Here is a 17,325-nt window from a genome sequence, read left to right on the forward strand (position 1 = left end):
TCTGCTAATTATATTCAAAATGTATTTTTGGACAAGCTGTCCCATTATCTTAACTGTAGTTATATGATGATAGTTGTAATTTGAGGTTGCAACAATTGCAATTTTAAGTCATGTTTATGAGTTTGGTAAAAGGGTTACAAAAGGCCCGCTGACGGCTGACATCACAGAGCCGGTCCAGGTTGGGGCAAGCTTGCGACAATAATGTCGGGATCCACCCAAAAACCTTAGACTGCCACCTGGCTCAGGCTTTCAGCGAGCCGCTAAAAGCCTGAGCCAGAAGCTCCTGCCTCCTCCATAGCCCAGCGCTCCAGCAAGCATGGGGGGAGCAGAGAGCCGGTAACTGACAGTCACCAGCTCTTTGCTCACAGAGCTCTGAGAATCAAGGGTTCGCCAGTCTTTGATCACTTGGTTCTCAGCATTGGACTGGTACTAGGCATCCATCTATATAAGTATGATTTTGAAAAAAAAATCAACTCCTCACGTGGGAGCCACAGGATGGTAAGGCTGGGACTGCAGGCAGGATGCAGGAGGCGAGGGCTCTGCGATAGGTGCGGGCGCCAAGCTGGCCGAATTGAGGGCCATATCTCTGGTGGCTGAGCAGGGAGCCGGGGAAGGGAGCCGGGGACGAGCAGTGCAAGGATCGCTACACAAAGCGATCCATGGATGTCTCCTGGGGAGGAGGGGAGGCAATAGGGGGGAGTACCTTGGGGTTAGCTTGGGAACAGAATTACAGAGGAGCACTGGGAGCAGAGATCTCCTAGCTCCTCTCCATGCGGCGCCGGAAGCAGCAGCAGATTACCATAGAGCTGGCCATGGACCTAATGGGAGGCCCTGGGAGGCCCTGGCACCCTGGGAGGCCGGAAGTGACGTCATGACTTCACTACCGACTCTGGCAGATGTAAACACTGCCTGTTTTTTTCCCCCTGGAAAACAGAGATAAATTTTTATTTTTATTTTTTTTGATCTAATGCTTTCCAGGGTAGAGGAGATATCTGGGATCTTATTGACCCCAGATGTCTCAATAAAGAGGACCTGTCATGCCTTATTCCTATTTCAAGGGATGTTTATATTTCTTGAAATAGGAATAAAAGTGATCAAAAAAATATAGGGACAGTGAAAAAAAAAATTAAAATGGAATAAAAAAAAATGTAACGTGGCACCGTCCCCTTGTGCTCGCAAGCAGAAGCAAACGCATATGTAGGTTGTGCTTGCATATGTAAACAGTGTTTGCACCACACATGTGAAGTTTCACTGCGAACGTTAGAGCAAGAGCATCAATTCTAAACTGGTAACCTGTAAACATTTTTAAAGAGTAGCCTATGGAGATTTTTGAGTGGCAAAGTTTGGCGCCATTTCACGAGTGTGTACAATTTAAAATTTTACCATAAATTTAGTTATATATTGTGGGGGGTTTTTTGCATTAAAATTCATCAAAGTGTATTTTTCCCCAAAAAATTGTATTTTAAAAATTGCTGAGCAAATATCCTGTGACAGAGCACATTGCAATGGCCACCATTTTATTCTCTAGGGCCTTGGCTAAAAACATATATAATGTATGGGGGTTCTGAGTAATTTTCTAGCAAAAATGATGAAATGATGATTTTTACATGTAGGAGAGAAATGCCAGAATTGGCCTGGGCTGGAACTGGTTAAGTAGTTTACATTACATCCAGGGCCTCCAAACTGTGTAACATAACATAAATACCCCCAACCCTTATAACAGCACATACTGTACATAGTACATCTACCGTGTAGTTTTAATTACAAACTATATTTTTTTTTTTCTTATTTCAAATTCATGTGATGACGATACAATCTAAAACTGTGGAGCACACAATGTTCCCCGATGTCTGCTGTTTTATGGGACAACCTCATCAGTCAAAAATAAGCAAACAAAAATGGAAAGGAGAAAAGAACCAGACTGCCTGAAACCAAGACAATCAAAGCTAATCAAAGTAATAAAACAATCTTGATATTTTTCATTACATTGTACATATACTATTGTATCTATTTAGGTATATGTATTATGGTTTGAAATAAATTTTACTACATTTTGTTTTAAAGTTGAACTCCAGACAGATACAGAAAACTCAATTAATTCAGTTCTGTATTTATACATCATTAAATGTATATTTTAAAATGCATTATTCAATGTATTTTTGTAATATTCGCAGATTGAATACCTTATTTTTGACCTAGGGAACAAAAAAGGAAAGGGACACTAACTAGGTATCCCTAAATCGGACTTTAAAGGCATAAGGAACAATAGTGAAGCATGAAAAAATAACAATATTTATTGAAAAAATACATATAACATCAATGAAGCATTCGAGAATTAAAAATCATATATCATGATACAAAGTATACAGTGAGCCCTTGTGCATCGACGCATTTCACCATTAGGCTTCTTCAGGACGCATTCAAGGTTTTAAAGATACTTATTTTTGACCTGTTTCCAGCTTCTTGTAATCCATGTAGAACACAAGCTCAGACTGGCAAAAGGAGAAGCAGCATGAGGAGCCAAGCAGTTGTGCTGCTGCTAATATGAGACATGCCAATAGGAGAAGATTGACAAAGAGATGAATTTGTCAATGTGATATTTTATTTTTCATTGTCCAATCAAAGGCTGCTGGTTGGATAAGACTAGGGATGAGCCTGCAGTTCGAGTCAAACGTATGTTTGACTCGAACATTGGGTGTTTTCTCACAAACGATCCAAACATCTGGGGCGTTCTCAGGAAATTCAAGCGCGACCTAACACCCCATAATTCACTGCGAGATCACAGTGCATTGACATCTGATGATTGGCCAAAGCATGCACCTGATCTGCATGCTTTGGCCAATCACAGTGTGCTCTGCTGCGAGAGCCATAATTGGCCAAAGGCAGGGTTCCTTTGGCCAACCATGGCTCAGGGGGACTAAGTCCATGCCCCACACTATATAAGACTGCTTACAGTCATGAGGGGGGCGGGGTCACGCACTTGCCTATATAACAGCTGTCACTGCGAAAAGATAGCAGTCAGTGGGACGCCTCCCGTTCTATAATAGTTCTATAATATTTAGAGATGCAATTCATGCATACTTGAATTTAGCTAGGAGCATGTCAATTTGATAAATCCAGATAGCCTAATTTTTATACTTTGTGGCAAAATGATTCAGCCATTTTTATTTTTAAAAAATATTTTACAATACATTTTGGGAGAAGAGGCAATGGGGAGTATAAGGAATTCCCAATAGAGAGACTTGCAAGTCAATTTAGTGAAATAATTGAATAGATAGAAAAATTTGATACAACACATTCTTTATTTTGTAACATGTTTTTGAATTTCTACTTTACAGATTTACAAGATTGGAGTATCCTTCTTTGAAAGAACTGTCTACTGATGGTGTCTTTGGTTTATATCACCGGGTTCAACATTGGAATCACCATACTATACAGGACTGAAATCATTCGATCCTTACTTAAAGAATATGTGGAAATAAGTCTCACATAATTGAAAACAGCACTTCCATAATACAGGATGATGACAGTAAATCGGAAGCACACGTAGAAAATGCTTTTTGTCTTCCTTCTTCGGATTTGATCTTCATTATTGTAACAATTACAGTATGTATGTATAAGAAATGATAATGCTCAGGAATGGTGCCCACCCGAAGAAAACCCCAAATGGAGAGCAAGGGAACCTCATTTATAGATGTATTGTCGCAAGAAAGAGAAAGCAGTGGTGGGATGTCACAAAAATAAAATTGATCTTCTTGGTTCTACAAAAGTCAAGGTGAAATGTGAAGCGGTATGAACCGAAGAGTACACAATGCCGGTAAACCAGCACACAAAGACCAAGCCGATACAAACGCTTTGGCTCATCATGACCATATATCGGAGAGGTTGACATACAGCTAAAAATCTGTCATAGGACATTATCAAAAGAAGGACATGTTCAGTGCCCACAAATGCCACAAATAAATATAACTGAGTCAAACAGCCAATAAATGTGGTTGACTGTCTTGGCTGGAAGAACCTGTAATATTTTGGGCATTGTGGTTGATGGATAACAGATGTCTAGGAAAGTTAAATTGCCCAAAAAGGAGTACATTGGCTTGTGTAGGTGTCTATCCAGATAGGACAATAGAATGATGACTGTGTTACCTGCTAGTGTTAGAAGGTAGAGGAGAAGAAGGACACAGAAGTGCAACACTTTGACGTCTGAAAGTAAAAAAGAATAAAAAAACACCAAAAGCGTTGAAGTCCAGAAAATCAATCAAATGAAGGCAATAAGCTGATAGCAAGATGGATATAAAAGCCAAAACAGTTCCACAAGAATCTGTCAATAATGTATATGTATGAAAAAGGAACCGTTGAGATCCTAATAGTAGGGGTTAAATCAGTAGGGTGTAACATAGGTTTAGCCGTGCCGCTCCATCAACCAGCGGGAATACTGACAGCTGAAAATACAAGAGTAAAAGAGAGAGCGCACCGGCCCTAGTGTGACACCATTTATTAAATAAGATATAGACAAATGAATAGTGTACACTCACATTGTGTTGATAAAAACAAGCGTATCTATAGAGGCTGTGGTTGCTCTCTTAAGTCCAGAAATCCAAGCTGGATGTGAAGCGAACTGACAGCCTCAGTCTGAATAGTCCACGAGCAGACGTCGACAAATTGCACGAGAACTGCCCGTTCTTAGCGAGGATACTGTTTATTTATTTATTTATTTGTAAATGTCATTTATTTGTTAATATTTTTGGCATTTTTATGTTTTCATAAGTCTCAGTTTATACAAGAAAATATAACATTCATGCCTTACAGTGACTTAGTTTTTCTTTATACTGTGCAAAGAGCAGGCAAATTTGCAGTGTTCTAGTCTTTGAACTCAAAGGTCTTCCATTGGCAGTTGCTGAATAAAATTGCACCATTTTTTTCATAAAGAAGATTAAAAAATCTATTTAATGAAACATGATAGTATAAAAACAGGGTGTATTATTGCCTATGATTGTATGATTGAACTGAACACAGATTAACCTTACTATCTAAGCCAGTGGTGGTCAACTCTCTTGATATGGGGGCCTCAGGTGTGGCCTTTGACATCACCAAAGGGCCGCACATAAACGTAAATTAATATTCAGTCACAGAAACACCAGGCACACAACAGAATATAGTCAAAGATTATGGGCATGATACTCATACTGCTCTGACATGGTGTATTCGGTGCAGACTGTTTTCAAGTTGCAGATATTACCAATGAACGTTCAGGAGAAATGCCTTTTACAAATGAAGGATCAGTGTCTTCATCCTCTTCTTTCCATAGAGGCCTTGTCCAGGAGGCTCTGACCATCCTGTTTAAAATTGACAGCATCCTGATTTTTCTTTTGAGGATTAGACAGTTTTTGGGTGTGGAGTCTTTTCTGCCTGGGTGAAGAACTAGAGGGCTCAAATGATTATTTGAAATATTAATTCCTTGTTCATGCACTGTTACTTACGATATATGCTAGTTGTACTGCTGTTTTTCATTACGGGTTTGGCTACTTGTATGCCAAGGACTGCATTCTCTAAGAGGGGGGGGTGTAGGCACATAGAGGCTGCAGTACATTCTTCCAATCTTTAGGTGGCACTGTGCTGCTGCTACAGGTGAGGTGGAGAGGTATTCGATAATGGGAATTGGTTCCACTTGTGGGGAAGAAAGCTATCTGATTGGACACTAAAATCCTGCAAGATTTTCAGGAAGCTATCTTGACAGGAAGATAAATAAAAGGGTGCTCCTTGTTTTTTGGGTGTGCCTTCAGTGGGCGTAAGTCAAGAAGCCCTTTTGGCTAGAAACAGAATAGGTGAAATGCAGGAAGAGGTTCACGGTGAGAAGAGAACTGGGTTCCTTTGCAGAATGTAACTACATTATGGTACCCAGAACAGGATTTTTGGAGTGCCTCTTCCAGAAGGAACCTGCACCAACAGTACCAGCCAGCAGTCCCACCACCTCTCTATGGAAGCACTCCACCTGTGTCTGTATTCGTGAGTCAAATAATACTGTGCTGGTATTTTTGCCTCTCATATCAGTTCATTGCTGTATCTACTTGAAAAATCAAATTTCAAGTTATAAGATGAATACAGTTCACTGTGTGGTGGTTACTCCCAAACTGAGTATCCTCAGTATTTTTTAAAGGAAAAAAATGGCAGTTGTTTGAGATACATTGTTTATTAGCAAAATAAATATCATTCACTTCAGTTACATCTATGTTTGGATGGCATAAGGTAGTTTGTACAGTTGTATTTAATTTTTCTACTGTTTTTTTCTATATTTTATTTATTTTGTATTTTATTGTTATTTTATTTTATTTTTTCTTGAAATGCTTTATTTTATGTTTTTTTTCTCTTAACAAAAAAAGACAGATGACAGTGATTTTTTTGTTTACTCATGTCTTTTGTTTTGTTTTTTTATGTTTTAACTTTTTATGTGTAACCAAATGTCATATATATGTGCACAATGGTGAGCCTAAGAATATATAAATCTTTTTTTTTTGTAAGATTGCTTATCAATGATACATAGTATCCCTATGGACTGGAAAAATAATATATGGAAAATAACCATGTGTCATACCTCAAATAGACCACAAGATGAAGTCAACATTCACTCCTAAGACCTACTTGTCTACAAGTACACACATATATACATGTATATACTGTATGTGTGTACTTTTAGACAAGTAGGTCTTAGGAGTGAATGTTGACTCCATCTTGTGGTTTATTTGGGGTATGACAAATGGTTATTTTAGATTCGTTTTCCAATCCAGCGAGATATAATGACTTATTGATAAGCAATTTTATTTTTAAAACATTATATTTATATGTTCTTAGGATCTTATGGGTATGTGAATTTACATTCATTTTTAACTTTTGTTCTGGAGCCAAACTTCTGATTGCTTATTTTAAATCATGTATTTATACACACTGTAATAAATTCATATTTTTATATATTTTTTTATATTTAATTACACATTCCTATAACTATACCTCTTTTTTTACTCAGATGTTTAATGCCTTTTATATATTGATATTTATGTATTCTGCTTCCCAGCATTCCATCTGTGTTTTGCCATAGTACATGTTCTGTAAGGGTTAAACTTGCCCAGGGGTATAAAAAGCGCCATTACATCCAAACAAAAAGGCTTGACAGAGGAGCTGGGCAAAACCACGTACCCACGCCCTCTGTACGGCTGATCAGCATATGGTGTCATTTCTGGTCTGGCACTGCACTCCATGGTGGTTGCACTTCCAGGTCTCAGAGACTTCCTGGTGTCTCCTTATCACCCGGCTGTTACAGAACATTCTGTTCTGGAATAACTGACTCCTGGGGCACAGCTGAGCTGGACGCCTGAAGAGGTTCATGATGAGCGCTGACTGTCATCCTGTTGAGTGAGTTGCCAATTGGGTTTTTATTTAATAAAAGCTTCCCATTGCTACAATTAGTTGGCGCCCTTTAGTGTTCCTTTTATTAAACATATAACTGCACAAGAATACCATATCTAATATTTCTGGGCGTATTACAAGTTAGTGAGTTTATCTATCATGTGACAATATTGCATTTACCTAGAAGATCAGAGCTCCCCCTACATAGGTTCTACCTGTTTACCTGCAGTTTTCTCTCCTCTACAAAGTACGAAGTCAGAAAAATGTGCTTGGGTGTAAGTACATTTTTTTACAGTTTAACCGCTTCCCGACCGGCACACGAGTATTTACGTTGGCAGAATGGCACGGCTGGGCAAAAGGGCGTATCTGTATGTCCTTTTTAATTCCCCGCCGTGCCATTGCGTGCGCGCCGCCGGCGGCGTGCGCGCTGGCCGGGAGCTCGGTGAGTTGGGCCGCGGGTCCCGCTGACTCGATCACCGCGGGGATACCCGCGATGGTCTCACAGAGAGCAGGAACATCAGCATCTCCCCGTTCTGCCTAGTGACACTGTCACTCGATCTCTGCTCCCTGTCATCGGGAGCAGAGATCAGTGTACTGACACACACAGCCCAACCCCCTACAGTTAGAAACACCTCCCTAGTACTGACTTAACCCCTCCCCGCCCCCTAGTGGTTAGCCTCTTCGCTGCCAGTGTCATTTACACAGGAATCAATGCATTTTTATAGCACTGATTGCTGTATAAATGACAATGGTCCCAAAAATGTGTCAAAAATGTCCGATGTGTCCACCATAATGTCGCAGTCACAATAAAAATCGCTGATCGCCGCCAAAACTATTAAAAAAAAATTATTAATAAAAATGCCATAAAACTATCCCCTATTTTGTAAACGCTATAACTTTTGCGCAAACCAATCAATAAACGCTTATTGCGATTTTTTTTTTTACCAAAAATATGTAGAAGAATACGTATCGGCCTAAACTGAGGAAAAAAATGTTTTTTATATATTTTTGGGGGATATTTATTATAGCAAAAAGTAAAAAATAATGCGTTTTTTTTCCAAATTGTCGCTCTTGTTTTGTTTAAAAAACGCAGAGGTGATCAAATACCACCAAAAGAAAGCTCTATTTGTGGGAAAAAAAGGACGTCAATTTTGTTTGAGAGCCACGTCGCACGTCCGCGCAATTGTCAGTTAAAGCAACGTAGTGCCAAATCGCAAAAAGTGCTCTGGTCTTTGGGCAGCCAAATGGTCCGGGGCTTAAGTGGTTAATCACTTACATACCAGGCCTATTCTGACACTTCTCTCCTACCTGTAAAAATTCATAATTTGTTTGCTAGAAAATTACTCAGAACCCACAAACATTATATATATATTGTTTTAGCAGACACCCTAGGGAATAAAATGGTGGTCGCTACTACATGTTATGTCACACGGTATTTGCACAAAAAATTTTCAAATGCTTTTTTTGGAAAAAACTGTTTCATGAATTAAACAATAACAAAACAGTAACGTTAGCCCAATTGTTTTGTATAATATAAAAGATGATGTTACGCCGAGTAAATAGATACCTGTCACGCTTTAAAACTGTGCACACTTGGGGAATGGCGCCAAGCCTTGGTACTTACAAATCTCCATAGGTGACGCTTTCAAAATTTTTTGCAGGTTACCAGTTTTGAGTTACAGAGGAGGTCTAGTGCTAGAATTATTGATCTCACCCTAATGCCGCATACACACGATCGCACATTCCGACAACAAAATCCATGGATTTATTGCCGACGGATGTTGGCTCAAACTTGTCTTGCATACACACGGTCACACAAAGTTGGTCGGAAATTCCGAACGTCAAGAACGCGGTGACGTACAACACGTATGACGAGCCGAGAAAAATGAAGTTCAATAGCCAGTGCTGCTCTTCTGCTTGATCCCGAGCATGCGTGGCACTTTGTGCATCGGAATTGTGTACACACACTCGGAATTTCTGACAACAACACGGATTTTGTTGTCGGAAAATTTGAGAACCAGATCTCAAATTTTGTGTAACAGAAATTCCTATGGAAAATGTGTGATGGAGCCTACACACAGTCGGAATTTCCAACAACAAGGTCCTATCACACATTTTCCATCAGAAAAACCTATCGCGTGTACGGGGCATAACGCACACGGCAATACCTTACATTGGAGAAGCTCTGGAAAAATCTTGGAGGCGAGCATAGGAAGAGGTGATGAGGTAACTAGAGAGCAGGAGGTCTTGAGAGGAACAAAGAGAATGATTAGGTTGGTATTTTGAGAGTAGGCTAGTGATTTAGCTGGGGATAAACTATGGGCCCTAAGGACAGGGTTGATGATCACTGTCCTATAGGACAGGGGAAGGAGATACAGGCATCCAACACTCTCAAAACAGTTGTATGCAGAAAGGTTTGATGGAAAGTGCAGAGCTGGGTCCCTATGTTCCTCAATATCTAATGTTATGTTCCCAGATAATCATGTTTCCACTCTGATAAACATTTTGATACAGAATTTGCTTTAAGGGTTATTGCAAGATTCCAGACTATCATTTCTGAGCAGAGAAAGCTGTGTGTTTGTCTTTCTCTGGATTCTGTAGTTCTGAATTGGAACATTAAATCTTGTGTCCAGATTTTACCAGGTGACTGCAGCATGTCTGAGTACACAGGTGTGCAGGGTCGTTATATACTCAAGCCTGAGGATCGCTCAGAGCTTTTGATTTGGAGACAGCTTCCATTGTGGGAGACAGAAGGTCTCACCCAGGGGTCAGAGGAGCCCCATCCAGGAGTCAAAGACAGGAGGTTTTACCCAGGGGTCACAGGTACTTCAGCCAGGAGCCAAAAACACAGGTCTCATGCAGGGGTCTGAGGTGCCCAAAACAGCAGCCAGGAGGTCTCACCCAAGAGTCAGAGGAGCCCCATCTAGGAGCCAAGAGACAGGGTGTTTCACCTAGGGGTCAGAGGTGCCCCAGATAGGAGCCCAAAACACAGTAGGTCACATCCAAGTTTAGAAGTGCCCAAGCCAGCAGCCAGGAGGTCTTACCCAAGGGTCAAAGAAGCCTCATCCAGAAGCCAAGAGGCAGGTCTGACCCAAGGGTCAGAGAAGCTCCAGCCAGTAGGCCAAAACACAGGAGTTGTCACCCAGGGGTCAGAGGTGCCCAAGACAGCAGCCAGGAGGTCTCTCCCAGGGGTCAGAGGTGCTCCTGCTAAGAGCCCAAAAACAGGAGGTCTCACCCAGGGGTCAGAGGTGCCCCAACCAGCAGCCAAGAGACAGGAGGTCTTACCCAGGGGTCAGAGGTGCCAAAGCCAGCAGCCAGGAGTCTCTCACAGGGGTCAGAGGTGCTCCAGCCAGCAGCCAGGAGGTCTCACCCAGGGGTCAGAGGTGCCCCAATCAGCAGCCAAGAGACAGGAGGTCTCACCCAGGGGTCAGAGGCGCCCCAACTAGCAGCCAGGAAACCGGAGGTTTCATTCTAGGAGTCAGGTTGGCTCCTATCAGGGTGTCAGGAGAACCCCTATCTAGGCCAGGATTGGGCTGTGCAGCAGAGAGCTGTGACTAAATGCTTATAGAACCAAAGGAAGAGCAGTGGTACAACAAGAGAGCCAGGTGGCTCAGTATTTGCATTTGTTCATATTGATGTGGAAGAACCCCTGCGTGGGCAACTGATGTCCATTTTATTTAAAAAAAATAGGGCTGCCATGCCCTTAAATGCAGTTTGACTGGTGCAACTCATTGGAAACGCAGCTGCCACATGACTATATTCTCCCTAATACCACTATACAGTATATATTGTACCCATAGTTTGTAGCAAAAGAGTAGAGTTTGTTTTTTCAGACTTTCTCTCTCTAAAAAAAAAGAAAAAAAAGAAAAAGAAAAAGCAGCTCAAGCTGCAATACTCCAATTCAATCAGATGCTGTTATTTTCAGTAATCCCTTCTCACCAAAAGATATCTTCAGTCTTTTGAGTTACAGTACATGTCTCTCAGCATCATTCAATCTGCAAGACTGAGGAGATCCTGTGAGTGCAGTTTTCTGCATCATGAAAGACTGCTTACTGTTGAAGGAGATCCAAAGAGGAAGAGGACACAGCATGTCATGTGACTTGCCTGAAGACATCTGGAAAAAAATAAGTGTAGAACAAAATAAAGCATAATATCTGGCTGGGGGCCTCCAAAAAAGGAGGAGATTAAGGGGAAGTGGGGGAGCTAAGCCCAGCCAGTATAAGTGACCACTTTACAGTGTTTATAACATAATGCCCACTTCCATCACCTGACTCCCTTACTTTTCTTTGTCTATAGCTGGCCATGGCAGTAAGCAGCATTGGAAGGCTACATGAGATATAAACAGGGCCATGGATAAATCCATGGGAAAAAAACAAGCTTACTTACCGACCAGCTCTCAGACAACCAATTAAACCTGTCTAACAGTGTGCGTTAAAAACAGGGGTTTAGTCCGCACGCATTTGCAAATGTCCATTGTGGGGACACTTATAAGTTAGTGTTAGGTACCACAGATACCAGGGTGCCGTGGGGAGACTCTGTGGCTTACGCATGTATTTGCAAATGCGTGCGGACTAAACCCCTGTTTTTAACGCATACTGTTAGGCAGGTTTAATTGCTTGTCTGCAAGCTGGTCGGTAAGTAAACTTGTTTTTTTCCCATGGATTTATCCATGGCCCTGTTTATATTACCTGTTCTGTTGCAGTGGATTTGCACAGAGCAGCCCAGATCCTCCTCTTCTCGGGTCCCTCTTCTATGATCCTGGCCCCTTCCTCCTGCTGAGTCTCCCCAGAGCAAGCAGCTTGCTAAGGGGGCACCCGAGCCCAGTCACAGCTCCCTGTGTCCATTCAGACACATATCCCAGGCCTGGCCCTGTCCCCTCTCTCTCCTGATTGGCTGTATTAAGATAAAAAACCTTTTGCCTAAAAAAATCAAAATTAAACTCACATAAGAAAAAAAAAAAACCTTGACAGGTAAGGATTTTATGACAGAACAGACCCTTCCTAACCAGGCCAATTTTTAGCTTTCAAGAAAATAAAAACTCATATTTTACACATTTTTATGACACTGACTGGTGCTAATGAGGATCCACTGATAGGGTGACACTGATGAGCACTCACGGATGGGCACTGATAAGTACTAATAGGGCACTGTAGTGGCACCATAGGGCATTGTTGGCATTGTATGGGCACTAATGAGCACTGTTGGCACTGTATGGGCACTGATAAGCACTGTTGACACTTATGAGCACTGTTCGGCCACTGATGAGCACTGTTGACACTGATGAGCACTGTTGACACTGATGAGCACTGTTTGGGCACTGATGAGCACTATTGACACTGATAAGCACTGTTTGGGCACTGATGAGCACTGTTTGGGCACTGATGAGCACTATTGACACTGATAAGCACTGTTTGGGCACTGATGAGCACTGTTTGGGCACTGATGCACACTGTTGGCATTGTATGAGCTCTGTGGATCGCGCTGCTGCAGTGTTTCTCTTTCATCTCCTTACACCAATAAATCATATGAGGAGAAGAGAGAGAAGCCCCGCAGCAGCAAGAGCTGAACCGGCCATAACGCTGGTTTGTTGACAAGTGATCGCTCCCTCATTGGAATCATGTGATAAAGGGCCATTGTGATTGGCCCTTTACCCTGATCCATAATACGCTAGGTTCCGAGGACCCAGCCATCATAAACATGTCAGGCTGCGCGCCCCTTTGACAGCCTCTCAGAACTAGCCGGCCACACTGTAGCTGTCATTCGGCTCTAGCATGGCCAGCAAGTGATTAAACAAAGATGTATTCTCCTAGAATCATCATAGGTAAAGATTATGTATCGCAGCTCATATAGATGGGACCTGGTGTCACAAGATTCTGTGCCATATACTGTACCCCAAACATGACATTCCAAGTGTTATTGTCCCATGCAAAAGGGAAATGTTTTGGTGTTTTGATCAATCACAAAAGGTAGCTAAATTAAAAAGCTAATTTCAAGTGTTAACTCAAGTAAGTTTATCCCATACAATATTACAAACAGGAGAAAGAATGGGACTGCATGGTCCGGCATTACTTCTGTTATGTTCCATCATTACTCTAAGGAAAATATTTTTTTTTAATATATCTGGACCGTGATATTGGTACCATTTGCAGTCACACTTATATTCTGTAAGATATCCAGAACCATTTCTAAACTTTTTGTATACTTTTAAAGATGTTAATTAGAGAACAACATATGATCCCCTCATAGAGAGTGGTTGGACCCCTGCTGTACTAACACCAACCAACACCAACATGTCTATCAACAGGTGAAGTAGTAAAGCCTACTCCTGTGTGGTCCTGTAATATCCAACTCCTTCATTAGTGTTTAAAAAGTAAAAAGAGAAAATACAGCACTTTAAAAAAAACTATTTTTTATATTCCAAATGTAAGTATTAAAATTAATCCTGTAATTTTTCATTTTTCTGGGTGCAGCTATGGGTCATTTCCTCTGGCCAAACTAAAGTCAGAATAACCAGAAAGAGGACAGAGATTCCATCCATCCACACTCTTAAGAGTTTGTCTGGAGAATAGATTTTTTGTAAGGATTCTCCGAGGGGCATTTGGAATAATGAAGAGCCCAGTGACTGTTAACATAGAGCTTTAGGAACAGTGCCCTCGGTTTATGGGACTCCACTTATGTCACATCTAAAGAGTAAAGAAGTGCAGGTGGTCTGGTATAAGACCAAACATTGTTTTTATTAGTCAATGAAAGTCAGTAAATCACTGTGTATAACATTTTTGGTCAAAAACAAAAACTGTTTTACCCTTGAGCAACGTGTGTATGATGTAGTGTCTGTGGAGCAAGCTAGACTTTGCAAGTCCTTTCAATGAGAACTGCTCTGACATGGTGTATTTAGTGCAGACTGTTTTCAAGTTGCAGATATTACCAATGAATGTTCAGGAGAAATGCCTTCTACAAATGAAGGATCGGTGTCTTCATCCTCTTCCTTCCATAGAGGCCTTGTCCAGGAGGCCCTGACCATCCTGTTTAAAATAAACATAAAACAGAGAACATCCAACCATACCACTTGGGGCTGCCAACATTCCTTGTGCAATAAATTTGGAAAAGTTGATACCCCCCAAGAAACTGGGACTTTAACAGCAATGGAGTACAAAAATACAATATATAAACAAATATACATATATACAAATTAGAAATATCAAACCACTAAAAATTAGATGAAACTAATGATGAGTTCCCATAGGGTCCAGACAGTCCGACACGTTTCAGGACACGAGCGTCCCTTCGTCAGGGGCAATAGTCAGGAAGGAATCACACTGTATAGAAATCAAATACATGAATGAGTAGCAATGTTTTCAAAAATGTTTTTGTATCATAGGACATACAGCATAAAAATCGCATAAAGGCATACCATCAAAGGTCATCATGTAGTTGTACTGCTGGACTGGGGGCATATATGACGTCGCAGACATACACCAAGGATGTCACAAGGAGACAGATGTACCGAGTGCTTCACCAATCATTCACACAAGTCCCACACTGAGGCAGCAAAGAGTGGCGCACAAGTGAATGTATACTTCTGCTTTTATGGAAAAAAGTGCTCCAAAGTGTACAATCTAACAAAGAAGGAATAAGAAGATATTTTGTATATATAAGGTATTTATCAAACTAAACCATGTCTAGGAGAATTGGTCCCTTATATGGACATGGGTAGGAAAAATAAAAATAAAAAGTAAGGGAACCAAGTATAATTCTACATAGACAACATCATACCTAATATAATCCATAGCAGGAATAAAGCAAAAGAGCCGCAGTAATCAGAGGTATAAAGTCATATGTCAATCTTCAGATTTAGATATAAATCTATAAAAAAAAGAAGACATCTCCTAGTAACCAACCACTATTAGTTCCAGATCATATCAGGGGAGATCATCCTCTACAGACATGAACTCTGCTGTGAAGGGTAACAAGGCAATTAGCCCATCAAGGGCTTAGTAAAGCAGACAGCATACCTTTCGATGTATAGTTCAGGAGATCAAACATATGATAAGACTCCCTCAGTGCGGATCCTGTAGCGTTTGATGCATGCACCCGTCATCGCCGGCAGTGACAGTGCATACACTGCTGACGTCGGCTTTATATGGGATACAGAGGTAGCGTTTGGCGTGATGACATCACTGTGCATCGCGGCACCATAGCAACGAGCATGACGCCACCATACCAGCAGCCAAACCTCAATGCTCTCACAGCGTGAGCATGCAGAAAGGAGTTAGAAGAATGTACACACCGATTGCCATGGCAACCGGTAAACAAAAGAGTAAAAAAGAGCCTAAAACAAAAACCCTGCTTTGTGCATGCCAAAAAGAATGCAAATAAGACAAAGGTCCTGTCCTATCATTTAACAGTCAGGAGTACACCAAAACTGCCACCATGGGGACCCTGGGTGATAACTGCAAGGGCACCCCCCACAGAGACAAACCGAAAGGGCCCGCCATGTGAAAACATCGTCCTGCAGGTGCCACCCACCAGTGCAAACAACGGTCGATGACAGCAGACCTAGCGCCAAAAGACGCCAAAGACGTGAGGCTGCGAATCGGGCTGCAAACAAAAGCCCCCCATATAAAACGGGGGGCCTTTGTGCGCCGGGTGGAATGAAAAGAGACCCACAAAAGTGGTGCAAAAAGCACGTGCTGTCGACCGCCAGTCCAGACAGAAACCCACATAAAGAGGCAGAGAAATGGAAAAGCACAATATATATATATATATATATATATATATATATATATATATACAAAAGTGGCCTTAATAGACATCACACATAAAAAAAAAACACAAAATATATACATCAAATCAGAAAAAAACCCAATGTTTGCCTTTGTTTGAATTTTCACAAGTTCTGCAGTGGACTTATTTTGTTTATATGTTTATTATACACTGCATTCGCTATTTTTGCGACTTGTGCACATATTGATTGCACGTTGCACATTTAATGTATAAATTGCTGTTTTTTGCACAATGTTTTTTGCCTACTTGCACGATCCATTGAGGTTTTTAGTGATTGTATATTGATTTTTTGGTTATATGTTTATTATACACTTCATTTGCGATTTTTGCACATATTGATTGCACATTTAATTTTTTTAATTGCTGTTTTTTGCACAATGTTTTTTGCCTACTTGCATGATCCTTTGAGGTTTTTAGTGATTGTATATTGATTTTAGTGTTTCCAGTAAGATACTTATCATTTTATTTATTATTTGGCCTTAAGTAGGGATGAGCTTCGTGTTCGAGTCGAACCCATGTTCGACTCGAACATCGGCTGTTCGATCGTTCGCCGAATTGCGAACGTTATGGGCCGTTTGCGCTAAATTCGTGTGGCGCGTCACGGCCCATAATTCACTGCGGCATCGCAGTGCATTGCTGGCTGATGATTGGCCAAGCATGCACTATGACCCGCATGCTTGGCCAATCACAGCGCCGTCAGTAGAGAGAGCTGTAATTGGCCAAAGCCAGGGTGGCTTTGGCCAATTATGGCTCAGGGGATTTAGTACACACCCCACACTATATAAGGCCGCCTGCACGGCGGCCCTGTGTAGTGTGTGTTCCGGTGTGCTGAGAGATAGAGAGAGAGAGAGAGACAGTGTCATTTGATTTGAGTTAGATAGATTAGGCAGAACAGTCAGTCAGTTAGCTGCACTTACAGTGTATTGTGTATATATATGCATCCCAGGTGTTGCATATATATATATACACTGTATTCAGTTTAGCTAGATCCATTCCTGTTATCTTCTATCTAGACTATTTACATTTAATGCAGTGCGTCCTGCTCACAGTGTTCAGCTAGATCCGTTCCTGCTATTTACATTTAGTGCAGTGCGTCCTGCTCACAGTGTTCAGCTAGATCCGTTCCTGTTATCTTCTAGA

At 41.3% G+C, this 17,325-nt stretch overlaps 1 protein-coding gene and 1 pseudogene across 1 annotated transcript in view; one reads left to right on the top strand and one right to left on the bottom strand.

Moving 5' to 3' along the window:
- Positions 1-3,396: 3,396 nt before the first annotated feature.
- Positions 3,397-5,511, bottom strand: LOC141147912 (olfactory receptor 5V1-like; annotated as a pseudogene).
- A 319-nt stretch (positions 5,512-5,830) lies between these two features.
- Positions 5,831-17,325, top strand: part of LOC141147913 (uncharacterized) — a 123,410-nt gene continuing 111,915 nt past the window's right edge. The window contains exons 1-2 of the mRNA XM_073635071.1: positions 5,831-5,849; positions 10,003-10,224. Of these exons, the coding sequence (XP_073491172.1) occupies positions 5,831-5,849; positions 10,003-10,224 (241 nt within the window). The remainder of the gene's footprint in view (positions 5,850-10,002; positions 10,225-17,325) is intronic.

The sequence above is a fragment of the Aquarana catesbeiana genome, linkage group LG06 (genome assembly GCF_042186555.1).
Source record: "Aquarana catesbeiana isolate 2022-GZ linkage group LG06, ASM4218655v1, whole genome shotgun sequence".
Lineage (NCBI taxonomy): Eukaryota > Metazoa > Chordata > Amphibia > Anura > Ranidae > Aquarana > Aquarana catesbeiana.